General features: G+C 35.1%; 5 protein-coding genes across 5 annotated transcripts; 4 read left to right on the top strand and 1 right to left on the bottom strand.

Annotated features, from left to right (window-relative positions):
- The first annotated feature begins 1,270 nt into the window (after nucleotides 1-1,270).
- On the top strand, nucleotides 1,271-2,418 carry LOC108477274 (mitochondrial import inner membrane translocase subunit Tim13). The gene is made up of 2 exons (XM_017779780.2): nucleotides 1,271-1,555; nucleotides 2,083-2,418. The coding sequence occupies exons 1-2, from the start codon at nucleotides 1,439-1,441 to the stop codon at nucleotides 2,227-2,229; spliced, it is 264 nt and encodes an 87-aa protein (XP_017635269.1). The 5' UTR covers nucleotides 1,271-1,438; the 3' UTR covers nucleotides 2,230-2,418.
- A 2,924-nt stretch (nucleotides 2,419-5,342) lies between these two features.
- LOC108478631 (caffeic acid 3-O-methyltransferase-like) lies at nucleotides 5,343-7,043 on the top strand. Its single transcript, XM_017781101.2, has 4 exons — nucleotides 5,343-6,012; nucleotides 6,100-6,410; nucleotides 6,481-6,545; nucleotides 6,636-7,043. The coding sequence occupies exons 1-4, from the start codon at nucleotides 5,585-5,587 to the stop codon at nucleotides 6,936-6,938; spliced, it is 1,107 nt and encodes a 368-aa protein (XP_017636590.1). The 5' UTR covers nucleotides 5,343-5,584; the 3' UTR covers nucleotides 6,939-7,043.
- Nucleotides 7,044-8,471: 1,428 nt separating this feature from the next.
- On the top strand, nucleotides 8,472-10,441 carry LOC108478815 (caffeic acid 3-O-methyltransferase-like). The gene is made up of 4 exons (XM_017781271.2): nucleotides 8,472-9,175; nucleotides 9,261-9,571; nucleotides 9,691-9,755; nucleotides 9,964-10,441. Exons 1-4 carry the CDS (start codon nucleotides 8,766-8,768, stop codon nucleotides 10,264-10,266), a joined length of 1,089 nt encoding a protein of 362 aa, XP_017636760.1. The 5' UTR covers nucleotides 8,472-8,765; the 3' UTR covers nucleotides 10,267-10,441.
- A 288-nt stretch (nucleotides 10,442-10,729) lies between these two features.
- Nucleotides 10,730-12,639, top strand: LOC108476615 (caffeic acid 3-O-methyltransferase-like). Its single transcript, XM_017778882.2, has 4 exons — nucleotides 10,730-11,503; nucleotides 11,590-11,900; nucleotides 11,990-12,054; nucleotides 12,165-12,639. Exons 1-4 carry the CDS (start codon nucleotides 11,076-11,078, stop codon nucleotides 12,465-12,467), a joined length of 1,107 nt encoding a protein of 368 aa, XP_017634371.1. The 5' UTR covers nucleotides 10,730-11,075; the 3' UTR covers nucleotides 12,468-12,639.
- Nucleotides 12,640-12,674: 35 nt separating this feature from the next.
- LOC108476614 (subtilisin-like protease SBT3.8) lies at nucleotides 12,675-16,155 on the bottom strand. The gene is made up of 10 exons (XM_017778880.2): nucleotides 15,772-16,155; nucleotides 15,600-15,691; nucleotides 15,412-15,509; nucleotides 15,171-15,326; nucleotides 14,411-15,084; nucleotides 14,230-14,315; nucleotides 13,896-14,141; nucleotides 13,704-13,818; nucleotides 13,433-13,625; nucleotides 12,675-13,342 (listed from the first exon to the last, which is right to left on the bottom strand). The coding sequence occupies exons 1-10, from the start codon at nucleotides 15,868-15,870 to the stop codon at nucleotides 12,771-12,773; spliced, it is 2,331 nt and encodes a 776-aa protein (XP_017634369.1). The 5' UTR covers nucleotides 15,871-16,155; the 3' UTR covers nucleotides 12,675-12,770.
- Nucleotides 16,156-17,846: the final 1,691 nt, after the last annotated feature.

Below are 17,846 nucleotides of genomic sequence, written 5' to 3'. Positions count from 1 at the left end.
CAATGCGAATGTAATGTATTTATTATTCAAATTGTAGTGTTATTATTTTATGCAAATGAGGGATTTCCATTATATTTGATTTACTGAAACCAAATATTTAGCTCATTAATCATTTTAGATATTAAAAATGTTGGAAGTATTCTATCTTTTATCATTACGGTTGGAAGGCAGAGCATGGTTGGTTAACAATACATTTTATTTTAATAATTAATCATATTAATATAATTTTAAATCCACAGCTTTAAGTGAATGATTAAAAAATTTATGTGGAAGATTACTAATTAAAAATGATATTAAATCCTCTGATGTCCAATTTTTCTTTTATAATTTTAAAAAAATTCCAGTGTTTAACTATATGATGCAATTACTTAAAAAGTTTATTAGTGTTTTAACTATATTTTTCAATTTAAAATTTTTATTTTTGATTGAAATGATAATTGTTAAATCTATTAATTAAAATGTCGAGGTTTTTTCTTAGAGGGCTCTATCTTTTTTTTAATCAAATTGACTTAATCGACAATAACTTATGAAATTCGATCTGGTCGATCGATTTGACCAATTAACCGAATCAATTGACTTTAGTTAGTGGGTTTGAATGATATATATTTAATTTATAAATTATAAATATATTTTAAAATATATTAAATTAAGTTAGTTTTTCAGTTGGGTGGGTTGGAAAATTCAAACCCTGATAATCAATCAAAATAAATAACAAAATTGAACCCATAACAAAAAAAACCGCCCAAATCTCACAAACTGAAATCGATTGATTTGATTTAGTTGGTTTTCTCGATTTTAACTAAGAATTGCACTCCCCTAAATATTATGTGGAAATAACAATTTGACATACACGTACAATGGTATGTTTGTCGCATAAGAATTTGAAAAAAAAAAGGATTTAAGGTGAGGAATTTAACGGCTATCGTTTGATCAAAAATGAAATTTCAAAATTTAAAAAATACAAGAGTTAAAAATAACCAAATTGAAATATATAGACTAAATCTATGACTTACGCATAGTACATGGACTAATAACAAAATTTTATCTTTTATCTATCTAATGAATAAATAATTTATTTAAATTTAAAAAATAACTGCTGTTTTAGTATTATGTTCTTTTTGAAGGGATTATATTATTATAAATTGCGAAATTTAGGGATTTGAAGTGGTTAACTAAAGCGGTAAAGCCTAAACCCAATTTAACTTGAGCACAAATCTATAAGCCCATTACGACAAAGGAGCCTCTTTTAAATCCAATGTGAGATGAATATCGTCCTGGGCTAAATGGGTCTAACCCAATCCTTTAAGTGGAGGGGTTTAGCGTCTTCTTTCTCCTATCGCTCTTCTATTTTATGGTTAGGGTTTAGTGTATTTTATCAGTTTGTATGATCTGCTTTGAAGGCTGAGAGAGAAAGAGAGAGCTAAATACAGGGGGAAAGATGGATTCTTTTTCAACTGGTTCAAGCGGAACAGGATCTCCCCAAATTTCAACAGATGAATTCATGGACCAGATGAAGGCTCAACTTGCCCAGGCTTATGCTCAAGAGTTCCTCGAGGTTGCCCTCTCTTTCCTCTTTCTTAATTCCGTTCCTGGGGTTTTCGCAACTTTATGTGAACTATCAAAATCTTGAATTTACAAGTTCTTTTTTCCATAGTTATCTAATGTTTAGGTTGCATTGAAACCCAGAAAAGCAGCCACCATCCTAAGGTTTCTATTAAGTGGTTTAAACCCATCGACCCCATTTGACTTAGCATGTCTCAATAGTTCATTTTCGTTTGTCACAAAAGCATGCTTGGTAGGAGCTTGTTGACTAAGGTTATCACTGATTAACTTGATCTCTAGAAAGTTTGTTTATCATAGCTTGTTTGTATGTTTATCTCTATGCTTAGATATTTGTACCCAATTCAGATTCTTTAGTTTCTTCATATTAACATAATGCAATCTTGGCTGTTGCTATAAAATGTCAGCTTTCTGAGAATAAGAATGCGATGTTGGTTATTTGATTACAGCATCACATGATTTTCATCATGCTTTCTAAGCATTATTTGGGGCTAAATGCATATATTCTTTCTGGTCATACAGACTGTGAGGGGGAAGTGCTTTGAAAAGTGTATCTCAAAGCCAGGAACAAGTCTTAGTGGAAGTGAAAGTAGTTGCATCTCTAGATGTGTGGATCGTTACATCGAGGCCACCGGTATTGTTGGCAGAGCTCTTTTCACATCGCGCTGAAATTCTTAAACCCAGACTGTTGTTTTTGAAGAATATGTTAGCTCGCTGCTAAAGTTTGGAAACGGAAATCTCAAATTCAAGGATGAGTGAGAATTGCAACATTGTTTTTTGTTATGACGTTTTCTAAATTTGACTTGGAAGATTATAACTTTGCATAAAATATTTTCTGAATTTGTACTTGCCCAGAAACCTCCGTGAGATGTTACATGGTTAATGTTCTTTGCTTATTATATGTTCCTTAAGTTGTTCCTTTTCCTTATCATCTCTTGTTTTCGTCCTGCGAATTGTGATTATTGGATCTGTTAGCAATATAGAGCCTATGTGATGATATGATCAAACCGTTGCCTCTCTATGTGTGCCTTGTTGGTTTAACGATTAGCTCAAGCAGGACTGGAGACGGGTTACCATTCCGCTGCCTTAGTAGGTTACCATCTCCGCTGCCTTAGTATAAGAATCTTTCGAGGCCACCCTCTGACAAAGATGAAATAAGGTGATGGACTTCCTTGAGTGCGGCCGCTGGCCATGATGAATGACACAGCTTTGCAATCGAGCTATATACCTTAGAAGTTACAAAAGTGCAGTTTGCAATCGAGCTATATACCTTAGAAGTTACAAAAGTGCAGAAGCTTGAAAGACAAATCTGAAAGTGTTAAAGCAAATTGTCAACGGGTTTGAAGATTTTAAGCATAATTGTCTATGTTTATGGGTTTTTTGGGTTTGAACCCTTAACCTTTTTTTTATTGGATTGACACTTTCAAGTTACGATTTTTTTAGAAATCAACACAATTTTATCAGGAAACGTGAGTTGACCATTAGTCAATCGTAGGTTGATGACATATCAAGGGTTTTTTACCAAACTAGGACAAAAAAAATAAAAAAATTCCAAAATAATACAAATGACATACTATGTACCAAAATGGTACATTTGGGGTGGTGCCGCTTATGGCTGAGGCATGACCACCCCATGTCCAATAAAAAATTACTGTTTGCTGTCTGTTAAATTGCGACTCAGGACTGAAATGTAATAATGTAATGTATTCAGGGACCTTTTATGCAATTGTTCCATTTGAAATGATGGCTGAAAAAAAAGGGTAAGGGTGCCGCCTGTCAGTGTGGCGGCACCAAATTTAAAATATGGCTAATTGCTTTGTTAGTCCTCATTATTTATTATTTTTTATTTCCCTTTAACTCACTATATTATTTTTAAACAAGCCCTTAACTTATTTTTGTAGTTAAATAACCCCTTAACTTATGGTTTTTACTCATAAAAGCCCTTCAATTTAATATTAAAGTAAATATATTTTAAATTCCAAACTTTTATCTTAATTTATTGTTTGCAATAAAATTATATACACTTTAACATCAATATAAAATCTAAAAAGTAATCAAAATTTTCGAAAGAGTAGTTAAGAATATCATGTATATAAGCACTCTCAAGAAATTTTAAAATTTTATTTTTATTTAATAAACTATTCACATCAACATAAAATGTGAATTAGTTTATATTTTTTAAATAACTTTACTTTGGGTAAAATATATTTACTTTAATATTAAAATGAAAGGCTTTTATGAGTGAAAACAATAATTTAAGGGGTTATTTAATTACAAAAATAGGTTAAGGGCTTGTTTAAAAATAATATAATGAGTTGAAAGGGAATAAAAAGAAAATAACAAATAATGAGGGCTAACAAAACAATTAGCCATATTTTAAGTTTGGTGCCGCCACAGACAGGTGGCACCCTTACCCTTTTTTCTCAGCCATCATTTCAAATGGAACAATTCCATAAAAAGTCCCTGAATACATTATATTATTATATTTTAGTCCTGAGCCTCAATTTAACAGACAGCAACAGTAATTTTTGATTGGACATGGGGTGGTCATGCCTCTGCCATAGGCGGCAGCACTCCAAATATACCATTTTGATATATAATTTTTTATTTGTATTATTTTGGAATTTTTTTATTTTTTTGTCCTAGTTTGGTAAAAAACCCACATATCAAAGATATTTGACCAATTTTCAAGATGCCTACCCTTTCTTTCATTTCTTTCTTTCTTTCTCTCTGTTCTCGCAGTTTGCTCATCTCCAACTCCAAGAAGCACTCTCTGTTTTCCTTTCTCTCTGCACGTGCCAATCCCCACTATCGCCCTATTCCCTCTCACTCTTCACCGTCAATCTTACCATAAACGTCCCAAAACTTTCTCCATCTTTATCCTCCTCCTCATCATCCATCATCCATCAACGTCCAGTCCATCTCTCATAGCCCTCATTGGGTGAAGGCTTAAACAAATACGATGATTGATTGTGAGTGTTACATCTGTGATCAGATTTCACAATTACGGTCCCAAAATTTCCGACATCACCATTGTTGTCAAAGTCTGTAGGAAAAAAGCAAAAAGAGGACTCGTTGTAACCCATTTTCAAGTATAGCTTGCTCTTCTGCGATCCAATCCATGAAAATACCATGGAAATACTAAAGCCAAATCAAACTCAGCTGAAATAAATCCACTAGTTAGCCTTCCTTAACTCTTCCAAAATATAACTAAAACCTCCAATAAAAAGAAAACAACGCTCAACAAAGCTTCCTCTCTCCCATTTTGCGTTCTCAAGAGAACTCAAAACGAAAGCAAAAGAAAATCAACTTAGATATTACTAGATCTAGCCAAAAAAAAAAGAGAGAGAGGAAAAAAAGGATTAGAAATCTATGGTTGTAATTTTTCTCTCTCAGACACTATAATAAATAAGTCGATCTGAAAATCTAATCGATTGATGGTTGGACACAATAGTTCCAACAACTAGAGGGGAAGAGAAAAAGAGCAGAAGAGCAAAGATGGAAACAAATTGAAAAAAAATTTTGATAAAGAATTTTGATGTGACAGCCACATAAGCTATTTTGTTGACTTGCCGATTGAAGGTAAACTCAAGTTTACCATTAAAATTAAGCTAATCTTTGAAAAAATTATAACGAAAAAAGGTGAAGAGCTCACAGCCAAAAACCCATAAAATTGAGGGTATTTTTTACTATTATGCCAAGATTTTATTAGCTAAAAGTCACTATCAAAGTCTGTCTAGATGCAGCTCCTCCTTGACAATAACCAAGAGAAAAGTCAAGCAGTCACCCAGAACGTGGCCTTGAATTGACAATTTGGCATTGAATTTATGGCAGGGGAAGTTTATTTTATGTTATACCAAACCAAAATTTCTTCATGTCGAATCAGCCATGGTTGAATTATTTTCTTCAAGGCAAATATTTGAACTGAAAATAGATGTAGTAGGGTGTCAACTTCATTTACAGTCTTTGGAGAAGATCTTCGACTACCATTTTCTCACCGTACTTTTCAAATTCAAAAGACACCATGAATTTTAAAGAAAGCCAACAGGGGAAAACATGGACCGATGATGAAGACAAACATGCCCAGCAGTATGCCATGCAACTGGTTAGTTCATCGGTGGTGCCCATGGTGTTGAAAGCATCTATTGAACTTGGTGTGTTTGAGATTATACAAAGGGCTGGTCCTGGTGCGTTGCTGTCTCCTTCTCAGATTGCATCCCAACTACCCTCTCAGGGTAATCCAAAAGCCCCTCTGTTCCTTGACCGACTCCTCCGGCTTCTAGCTAGCCACTCCATTCTCACTTTCTCTCTTGTAACTAACCACCAGGACGGCCATGTTGACAGACTCTATGGTTTGACACCTGTTGCCAAACACTTCATTAGAAGCCGGGGTGGAGGATCTTTGTCTTCTTGGTTAGACTTGTATCAACACAAAGTCACTATAGATTCCTGGTAAAACACATTGAAAAACGGCTATTGCATCCATCCCCCCCTTTTTTTCCATTACTGCTTAAGTTTTTCTTTGTGAAATCAAAACAGGTACCACCTGAAAGATGCAGTCCTAGAAGGGGCGAATCCATTTAACAAGGCACATGGAATGAGTGCCGTTGAGTATATAAGCATAGATGCGAGGTTTGAAGACATCTTCAAGGCCTCTTTTATAGATTACAACAAGCTGTTTGTGGAAGAGATGTTGAAAAGCTACCAGGGTTTCGATGGCTTGAATGTATTGGTAGACGTTGGTGGCGGCAACGGTTTTATTCTCCACGAGATCGTTTCCAAGTACCCTACTATTAAGGGTATTAACTTTGATCTGCCACAGGTTATTGACAAGTCACCCTCCTATCCTGGTAAGTAATATTACTACAAAATTGTTCTTTATGTTTGCCATTTCCGTTCATACATATAATTATATCGTAGGAATTGAACATGTGGCTGGAAATATGTTCAAGAGTGTACCAAAAGGAGACGCCATTTTTATGAAGGTTAGGCTCCATATATATATCATTTATATACTCAACGTTACATTTGGCTGATCAAGGAATTATTGACTAAAACCCTTTATTTGATTGCAGTGGATACTCGAGCATTTGGACGACAAGCAATGCCTGATGTTACTTAAGAACTGCTATGAAGCATTACCGGTGAATGGGAAAGTGATAGTAGTGGATGCGGTAATCCCTGAAAGCCCTGATGCCAACCCCTTACATAAAAGCGTGTATCAGTTTGATTTTCTCTCGATGGGCATGAATGAAACCGGAAAGGAAAGGACAGAAAAAGAATCTGAGAACTTAGCAGAGGGAGCAGGCTTTTCCCGTTTTCGAGTGGCGTGTTGTGCCTATGGTTTTTCGGTCATGGAGTTCTACAAAAACATGTGAGATTTGGTTGAACAGAGGTTAAGCGTGACAATGTTTCAAATGTTACAATGATCTTTGTAACACCATATAACAACAAATTATAATGCATCAGAGCAATTCGGTATATTTTGCAGTGTTTGTCTAAAGTTGAATATACTAACAGGTCTCAAGCACTAATTATAACTAAGTTAGCAAAAAAATTGGACGAGAAACAGACATTCTTCTCTCCCTATTTCCAAGCCTCTCTTTGCTGCTCCCCTTCCTCGACACCCCTTTTTCTCTTGAAAATTCATCTCTGTCAGCTGCTAACGTTTTAACAGAATCTAAAATTCAAGGAAAAGTTAAATTTCCGGCTCTTTTCCCTGTCTAATGCAAACAAAAAAATTTAATATTAAAATGGTATGCCAATATCATTATTTATTAAAATGGTATGTATGAACCAGTAATAAAGGACATCTCTCCCTTACATCCTTAAATTTTTTGTTTTTAAAACATATATCATTTTGTAACGATGATTCAATGAGTGTGTCAGAAAAATTATGAGTGTCACCCATTTCTCTTCTTCCACCCCTTGTTGCTTTTTCAAACATACCATTTTGATAAATAATGGTATTAGCATATTATTTCAGTATTTAAAATTTTTTTATTTGCATTATACAAGTAAAAAAACCTAAAATTGCACTTTGTTTTGCCATCACATTTTCAAAATTTGATAGGGAAATTATAATTTCGGATAGGGATGAGCATTTGATCGAATCGAGTAAATTTTTTTTGAGTTATTTGTGTTGACGAGTCTTATTTTATCATGCTAATTTAATTTAAATTTTTTTGGATTCGAATGGAGTGAAATAAAATTCAAGTCAAGTCAATTCAATGAAATTGTTCGAGATAAATTAAAAATTAAATAAATCAATTAAAATCTTATTACAAGATAACTAATTCCATGTTAAAGCACATAAATTTAGACCAATATATATTTGAAAACTTTTTCAAAGGAAAAAAAGAAAAAAAACTTTAGGATAAACTCGAATTAACTTATTTAAATCCCAAAATTTTTATTTTAAAAAATTTTAAAATTTTAACTTTCTTTTATAAATTTTTTATAATTTTATAAATTTTAAAAAATATAAATTTGGAATTTTCATGAACATTTTGTATTTTTAAAATTATTTTGATTTTTGTAAATTTTAATAAGAGTGACCAATTTGTTCATTTTAAAATTGACAGGACTAAAATAATATTTACACTAATCTATTATTTGAATCATTAAAATTAAGTTATTCAAATAATAAAATTTAACTCAAATCAAATTCAAAACATAAATTATTTATTTAATTTATATAAAAAACTCTATTTAATTAACTAACTCAAAATTCAATTTATTATCAAATAAGTACGGATAAAAGTCTGTCCAGATGAAGCTCTTTCACAAAAGCTAAAGAAAAGTCTAGCAGCCACCCAGAAGGGGCATTGACTTGACTGTTTGACAATGAAATTTGAACGACGGAGGGCTATTTTATATATTATCTCACAACATCATTTCTTCCTAGATGATATTATCTCACAATTTTTAATATTCTAAATTTTTATAATTTTAAAAATTAAATAAATTTTTATAATTTTAAAGGGTTAAAGTATATTTTTATTTTTATTAAATTAAAATTTAAAAAAATTTTAAATTATTTAAATAGTTCATTTTAGGCTCAGGCACTCTCCCCAGATTCTCCTCTGCCGGTAAATATTTAAACTGAAAATAGATGCACAAGGGTCTCAACTTGGGTTAGAGTCTTACAGAAGATCGTCATCTGCCATTAACCATTGCACTGTTCGAATTCAAGACAAAATACCATGAGTTTTAAAGAAAGCCAACAGGGAAGAACATGGACCGACGAAGAAGACAAACAAGCCCAGCAGTATGCCATGCAACTGGTTAGCTCATCGGTGGTGCCCATGGTATTGAAAGCAGCTATTGAACTTGGTGTGTTTGAGATTATACAAAGAGCTGGTCCTGGTGCACTGCTGTCACCTTCCCAGATTGCATCCCAACTTCCATCACAAACTAATCCAAAAGCCGCTTTGGTCCTTGATCGAATCCTCCGCCTTCTAGCTACCCACTCCATCCTCACCTACAAGCTACAGGATGGCCACAGGCTGTATGGTTTGGCACCTGTTGCCAAATACTTCATTACAAGCTCGAGTGGAGGATCTTTGTCTTCTTTGTTAGACGTGTTTCAGGAGAAAGTCTTCATGGATTCCTGGTAAAACACTTGGAGAAATGCATATTGCCTTCATTTTCCCGCCTCTATCATTTTTGCTTAAACTTTTCTTTGTGAAATCAAATAGGTACCACCTGAAAGATGCAGTCCTAGAAGGGGGGAGTCAATTTAACAAAGCACATGGAGTAGAGGTCAGTGAGTATATGAGCAAAGATGCGAGGTTTGGAGACATCTTCAAGACCTCTATGGTTGATTACAACAAGTTGTTCGTGGAAGAGATGTTGAAAAGCTACCACGGTTTTGATGGCTTGAATTCATTGGTAGACGTAGGTGGCGGCAACGGTTTTATTCTCCACAGTATTGTTTCCAAGTACCCTACCATCAAGGGTATTAACTTCGATCTGCCACAGGTTATTGACAAGTCACCCTCCTATCCTGGTACGATCATTATACAAGCTTACAAAAAGTAATTAGCACTATTAAAATAAACAATTCATAAGTCCAGATTTATATACTTGGAATTGGCATTGGCATTCATAAGTTTAATTTTTCTGTAGGAATTGAGAATGTGGCCGGAGATATGTTCAACAGTGTACCAAAAGGAGACGCCATTTTCATGAAGGTTAGGCTTCATATAATCTCCTTTCTGAGCTAATAATCATCTTGTGAATTTGACAACAGAAAGTCCTGAATACCCCATCACTCCCTTGGCAATGATCTTTGCTCCTTCACTTACATAACTAAAAAGCTCTGTAAATTGATGTTACTATTAGCAGTCAAAGGAACTATTATGTTACTTACACCAGATCTTTGATGGGGAAAAAATGCAGTGGATAATCCATTGCTTGGACGACAAGCAATGCCTGGAATTACTCAAGAACTGCTATGAAGCATTACCGGTGAACGGGAAAGTGATAGCAGTGGATACGGTCATCCCTGAAATCCCTGATGCCAGTCCCTCATGTAAAAGCGTGTATCAGTTTGATGTGTACTCCATGAGCATCAATGAAAGTGGAAAGGAAAGGACAGAAAAAGAATTGGAGAGCTTGGGGAAGGGAGCACGCTTTTCTGGTTTTCGAGTGGCATGCGGTGCCTATGGTTTCTCAGTCATGGAGTTCTACAAAAGGATGTGAGATTTGATTAACCAATTTGCAAAACAGAAGCATTCATAGAAAAAGATAGTTAGAAATCTCTTAAAGGTGTTGATCTGTATGAATAAATAGGATTCTTCATTGGTGGTTGTGGCCAATGATGAACTTGAATATTTAAATTTTAATTATATATTAATTTTAAAATAAATAGATTAAATTACGTGTTTATTAATAATAAATTAACTTTGTTCATAATAAATATCGTTGAAAAATGTTAAATTTAATAAAATATTTTGTTTCATGAGATTATTTTGAAATTTATCATTATATTCCTAATTAAGTGCTATCAGTGTAATTTTGTTGTGATTTAATTAGCATTTTCTTATACGAAATATGGTAATATTATCTCCCAACAATTGCGCGACAAAAAATACATGTGAAAGCAAAATATTTTATTAGATTAAAAGGTGATAAATTTGAAGAATTATGAGCGACAAGTCCTGATAAAAGTCTGTCTAGATGGAGCTCCTTGACAAAAGGTAGAGAAAAGTCCAGCAGCCCCCTGAAACGTGGCTTTGAACTGATAATTTGGCCATGACATTTGGACAACGGAAGGTTATTTTTATATTATCTCACAACCAAAATTTCATCATTTCTTTTTGGATGATATTGATCTTTTTTATGGCAAAGTTATACTAATCAAGTCTGCCAAAGTTGAATCTTCCTCTGTAATGCAAATATTTAAACTGAAAATAGACGCACAAGGGTCTCAACTTCAGTTACAGTGATCTTCAACTTCAGCTGCCATTTTCTTACCCTTTGTACTGTTCGAATTCAAGACAAAATACCCCATGAATTTTAAAGAAACCCAACAAGCCACAACATGGACCGATGAAGAAGACAAACAAGCCCAGCAATATGCCATGCAACTGGTTAGCTCATCGGTGGTGCCCATGGTGTTGAAAGCAGCTATTGAACTTGGTGTGTTTGAGATTATACAAAGAGCTGGTCCTAGTGCGCTGCTGTCACCTTCCCAGATTGCATCCCAACTTCCATCTCAGGCTAATCCGAAAGCCCCTTTGGTCCTTGATCGAATCCTCCGCCTTCTAGCTACCCACTCCATCCTCACTTACTCTCTTGTAACAAACCAAGCAGATGGGCAGGTTGACAGGCTCTATGGTTTGGCACCTGTTGCCAAATACTTCATTACAAGCCCAAGTGGAGGATCCTTGTCGCCTATGTTAGACTTGTATCAGGACAAAGTCACTATGGATTCCTGGTAAAACACTTGGACAAATGCATATTGCCTCCAATTTTCCCTCCTCTTTCATTATTGCTTAAACTTTTCTTTGGAAATCAAAACAGGTACCACCTGAAAGATGCAGTCTTAGAAGGGGGGAGTCCATTTAACAAGGCACATGGAGTAAAGACCAATGAGTATATGAAAAAAGATCCAAGGTTTGGAAGCATCTTCAAGGCCGCTATGATGGATTACAACAAGCTGTTCGTGGAAGAGATGTTGAAAAGTTACCGAGGTTTTGATGGCTTGAGTTCATTGGTTGATGTAGGTGGCGGCAATGGTTTTATTCTCCACAGTATTGTTTCCAAGTACCCTACCATTAAGGGTATTAACTTCGATCTGCCACATGTTATTGACAAGTCACCCTCCTATCCTGGTATGATCATTATACAAGCTTTATATTTGAGTTATGGAGTTGTAAATTGTTTTGTATGTTTGACATTCACAAGTTTAATTGTGTTATAGGAATTGAGAATGTGGCTGGAGATGTTTTCAAGAGTGTACCAAAAGGAGACGCCATTTTCACCAAGGTTAAGCTTGATATACAATCTCTTTCTTTCCTCTTAGTTGATTTTTACTTTTAGCATCTCAAGGAATTATTGATTAACATTCAGTTCTTTGATGTGGGAAAAAAATGCAGTGGGTACTCCATCATTTTGAGGACAAGCAATGCGTGGAGGTACTTAGGAACTGCTACGAAGCATTACCGGCGAGGGGGAAAGTGATAGCGGTGCAAACAGTAATCCCTGAAGGCCCTGATGCCAACCCCTTATGTAAAAGTGTGTATCCGTTTGAATTGTTGTCGACAACCATGAACGAAGGCGCAAAGGAAAGGACAGAAAAAGAATTCGAGAAAGTGGCGAAGGATGCAGGCTTTTCTCGTCTTCGAGTGGCATGCTGTGTCTATGGTTTTTCAGTCTTGGAGTTCTGCAAAAACATGTGAGGTTTTGATTATGGGAAATTTGCAAAACAGCAGCAGCATAGAAAAGAATAGTTAGCAATTTCGAATAAAATTACGTTACTTACACTTCCATTGTTATCAATCTCTTAGAATGTTAATCTGTATGAAATAATAATATGAATAAATACTATTCTTTCTTGCTGGTTTTGGCTAATGATGGACTTGCACAATCTCATCCAATGAAGAGACTCTTTTAACATCTCATATAAATAAATGCAATCTGATTTAGACTACATAAGTTTCTTGAAATTTAGTAAAATGCAATGTTGGACTGCAAGGTAACAATTAATTATCATCAGCATACGATTGTAAAATCTCAGTTTTTACTGACAATGGAATTCTCACAGCATTTTGTTCATTTCTCCAAGTCAGGCTCCCAAAGAAATACCCTGTATTCACCTGTTTTGTTGCACATATTGTAACATTGAAGGAGATCTTCTTGGTTCTAGAGTTGAAGACCAAGATGTGAGGCTTTACTGTTACAGTCATGCCGGTTGGAGTCTCAATATCAGCTCTATAAATTGAATTAGGGGACCCCACATTTGTCACAGTTCTAGTAAGAGTTACTGAATTTCTTAGACTTGAAATGGTTATGGATGGTAGATTCACATCTAGAAAGGAAGGCTTTTCAGCTGAACACGCTGTAGATTGCCCTGTAAGTCGACTGATGGCGGAGTTATTATACCCCATGGCACAAAGGTAATGAATGTAGTCCGATAACCCCATGTCATATACTAGGCCAGGATCTGCTGCTCCATTGGGGTTTACAATGCCACCTCCAAAATCAAATGGATTAGCCAGTTTTTTAGGTGATCCCTCAGCAAAGAGTGGGAAACCTGATGCATCCTTTGTTCTTGCTGCAATATGTGAATTGAAATCGATAAGTGAATTAAATCACTTACATTTCATGAAGGAAAAGCAATAAAAAGATTCGGTAATGGCAATACCGGTTGTGACTAATGCAGATTTAATAGCTGCAGGAGACCAATCAGGGTGTATTGCTTTGAGAAGTGCAACAATGCCTGAAACATGAGGAGTAGCCATTGAAGTGCCTGAGTGTATGGCATATCCACCATCCATCCACTGATCCAGCTGAGAAGTTGCAGCTAGTATATTCACTCCAGGTGCAGTTATGTCTGGCTGCATCCAGAGGAAATTTAACAAGATGATCTCGGGATATCTAGTACAAGTACACTCGAATTACAGGGATAAATCTACCTTGAGAATTTCTGGTGCAATGGAGCTAGGGCCTCTTGATGAGAAAAAGGCCACCTTTGCTGATACAGGCTTGCCTACAAGTGTTTTTGAATGGCCTAATTTCACTGTGGGGGACCTGTTTTGAATAAATTTTGAGAATCATGATCGGACCAAGGATATCAAAGGAGTCTAGGAGAGTAACTAGAATAGTACTTTGTGGATCGAATGTAATAGAGTATTCGGGTGCCAATTTCATAGTCAACTTCAATGCACGGGAAGCCATCCCTGCATTCAATCAAGGCATCACTTGGATTTTTAGCAATAATCAGCCCAATCCCTCCTGCTTCTTGTACAGTTGCCGCAGCAAGTCTTATGGCAACTCTACCGGTGACTGAGGCAAAGCAAAGTACCACTTTTCCAGCTACCAATGTTGAATTAAGTGAAAGAGATTGGCATGCTCTGCAAGGTAATATAGTTAACCAATTGAGATAAGTTTTTTGTTTGGAATCTTCTAAATTTAAACTCATAGTCTTAGATAAATAGTTACCCTGCAGAAGTAGGGTCGAGCCCCGTGCCCTCTGGGTATGTCAAGCCGGTAAATCCCTTCTCCTTTCCTGTGAAAATGGCTTGACCCTGTATGTGTGTTACACAAATCAAATCATATGCATCAGCAGTCTATGAATCAAGTTTGAGTCATTCAATAGCCAACATAATCACAGAGTTAATACCAAGAAGGTTTTATTGTTCCCAAGCGTTATGGGTGTAGGCAAAGCTCGATCCATGGTACTTGCTGCAACGGTTAATATCCATGGTGCTGTGTTCTGCACTGTTTGAGCTGAAGGTCCTTCATTTGCTGCTCCACAAACAACCGTGATGCCCCGAGCAACGGCATGGAAAGAGCCTGTAGCAATCCCATCTCGTTCATCGACATCTGAAAATAAAGGTAATGAATACCCAATTGAAAGTGATAAAACATCAACTCCATCATGTATTGCTTCATCAAAGGCTTTCAAAATATCAGCTGATGCACATTGTCCACCAAGCACATTCCAACAGACTTTATATATGGCCAGCCGAGCACGCGGCGCACCACCTCTTACTGTCCCGGAAAGAAGTCCTCTATAGCTAACATTTCTTACATAAGCACCACTTGCTGTGCTAGATGTATGCGTTCCATGTCCATTAGCATCTCTCGGTGACAAGAACTCAGGATCATCAGATGTGTTCAGTAGCCGTCCATACTCAGCAAGAAATCCATCGATGAACCAACGAGCTCCAATGATTTTCCTATTGCAGTGAGTTGCTGCATTGAACTGGTCCCCAGATTTACACACACCCTTCCAATGAGATGGGATCGGTCCAAGCCCTTCGTCACTAAATGCTTTAGACTCTGGCCATATTCCTGTTTTGCTAACAAAATCTCACTGAGTTCCTTAATTCATTTACAAGTCTACGAAACGGAGACACGGAAGAATTGCAAGTACAAACCAGTATCAAAGACACCAATGATTACTCCATCACCCATCTTGCTGTTTTGAAGAACATGATTAGGATAATGAGAAGACAAGCCAAGGAAATCCCAACTCCTAGTTGTTTGCAGTCTGTGAAGGGTATTCGGTATTACTCGAACAACACCAGACAACTCTAAAAGCAAACATTTGCACAAAATGAGGAAAACAAAAGCAAATCATATAACTTTGTACCACTTCAACTAATCATTAACAAGTACCTGAGAGTTTTTGTGCCTGTGACTCTGTAAGCTTGGCTGCAAACCCGGAGAAGCCATGTCTGTAACTGTAAACCATCAAATCTGAGGCTATCTCCTTACTGCATCACCATGATACCCTTACAAGACTAAGATTCATGATTAACTTATAACTAATTAAACACATAATTTTATTGCTATATAGTATATACCTCCCTACCACCGTAGCAAGCAAGTCATGATGAGAATCCGTAGCCCGCTTCGGATCATCATGTTGCCTTTCTCCAAGGTAAACGATGTGAACCTGTTAGAATAAAAGTACAATTTGCAGCACTTGTTCGAAATTAAAAAGAAAAATGAGCAGTAAGGGAAAAATATACATACAGTGCTTTTGGCTTCAACTTTTGCAGTCATCGGTCCTTGGCCATTAAGAACCAAGAGAATTAAAACAATAACAAAGGATGGCAACGGATTTGATCCCATACTGTTTACTCATCCAACGCATATATGGATCATAGGAACTAGACTATGGGTGTCATATATACAAATGGCTGTTTTTTGCTTGCAAAGGGTTGAAAAATGGCAACTTAAGGTTGTGGGAACTGGGAAACCAATAGAAAGTCAAACTTTACGCTGCTGTTTAACTTTTCCATTACTTAATAAATATATATATATACACAGGATGGGACATGGGGGCAATGGGAAGGAGAAATCAGACTTCATCGACATTAGAGAAAGTGTTGTGTACGCACTTTTAGATGAAGGCAACAGGACAACATTGGTTTACTTGGTAATAAACCTGAATTAAAATTGTTACAGAAAGAAACACGTGTAGAGATTCCCAAGTCATCTTCACCAAAAGGCACTTTTGAAAGGTGGGTGCTTTGGCCTCATTGTTTTGACATTGGAATTGGACAATCAACATTTCTGTAGCATGTCCTGTTTCCAGCAGACTATAAAATATTATTTGACTTATTTTTATATGTGCCGAAAGTTCAGACATAAAGAAAAGGGCTGACTTCATCACCACTTTAACCCCATTCATGAACTAAATTTTGGCTCTGGTGTGAAAGACAGGGATTAGGATGGTGGCATTCTATAAGAAACTTGTTTAATAATTTTTCCAATCTATCAATTTGGTGTCTTGTGACAAGAAAATGTTAAAACATCAAATGCAAAATTTTTTATTAACCTATATTTTTTCATACTTTGATATTTTTAAATTCCAACCTTAAATAAAGAAAATAGTATTGAAATTAATGGAAGACAACCAAATGACATCTGACATCAGCTGAAGCATATATATATATATATATATATATATATATAACAAGTTGCAAACAACTGTTATTACTCCCGAATTATGATGACAAAGACTGAACGAAATGTATATCTAAGAATGGGAATAAATAATTAAATATTACAAAGTCAAATTATTATCCTGCAATAGTACATAAAGGTATGCTGATGATTGTTTGATGATATTGATAACCCCAATGATCATTAGGGTATAGTTTTCAATCTGGGTCCGATATGAATTTGGTGTAGAGAAAGCTCAACAACAAAACATTAAAATATATGGATTTATTTATATAATTATAAAACCACTTTTAATAAATAAAAAAAATCTATATATGCAACTTTCAACTACAAATTGAAAGAATTTATGCAAATATTAATTTAAGAAGTCAACCGTCAACTCTTATTTTTAATAAATTAAAATTTTATTTATTAAAAAGCAATTCATTTCTTTTTATTGCTAATTATTTGATTATTTTTTTAATTTTTTATTATCTTCGTCCACGGAATGGATTAATTCTTGTGGGATTTTTAAAGTGACTCGAGAATTGAATCGGACAGGTTTGTTGAACAAAAATCAATAATTATTACTATAAACTGAAAAAAATTGAAAATTGAAATAAAAAATGTTTTAATTATTTTCAGTTAATTATTATTAAATCAACAATTCAATCGAATCATTTAATCAATTCGACATAGGATCAACTTTTGATGGGCCATGTTATGGACATGTGGAGGATCTCTAGTCTCAACTCATCAATTGTACGGTGGCCTATCCTACTTCATGGGCCTCATCTCATTCTATGATGGACCCTTTAGATTCCAAGTCTTGGCTTTAACAATGGTAATGAGGAGATGACATAGTTTAAATTTATGTCATCTAAATTGTAAGCAAAAACTTAAACTTCCATAATCAAATAATGAACCTAAAAAAAAAAAATTAAAATAATGAAGAACGAAATAAATAATTCTTAGTGGAATATTTAGAAGTATCGGTGATTAACCAATTGAAGTATCCGTGATAAAAAATTAAAAATTGATTTATACAATGTTTTGAACAAATTAAATTGATTAATTTAGAAATTGTTTGAAAATGGTAAAATTTTGGAACAAAATTACAACCAATTTAATAATTCCTTTTAATTTTGTTATGAATTCTT

This window comes from Gossypium arboreum, chromosome 12, assembly GCF_025698485.1.
Source record: "Gossypium arboreum isolate Shixiya-1 chromosome 12, ASM2569848v2, whole genome shotgun sequence".
In the NCBI taxonomy this organism is placed as follows: Eukaryota; Viridiplantae; Streptophyta; class Magnoliopsida; order Malvales; family Malvaceae; genus Gossypium; species Gossypium arboreum.
The sequence above is the reverse complement of the archived record's forward strand: the minus strand, read 5'-3'. Positions and strand labels throughout refer to the sequence as shown.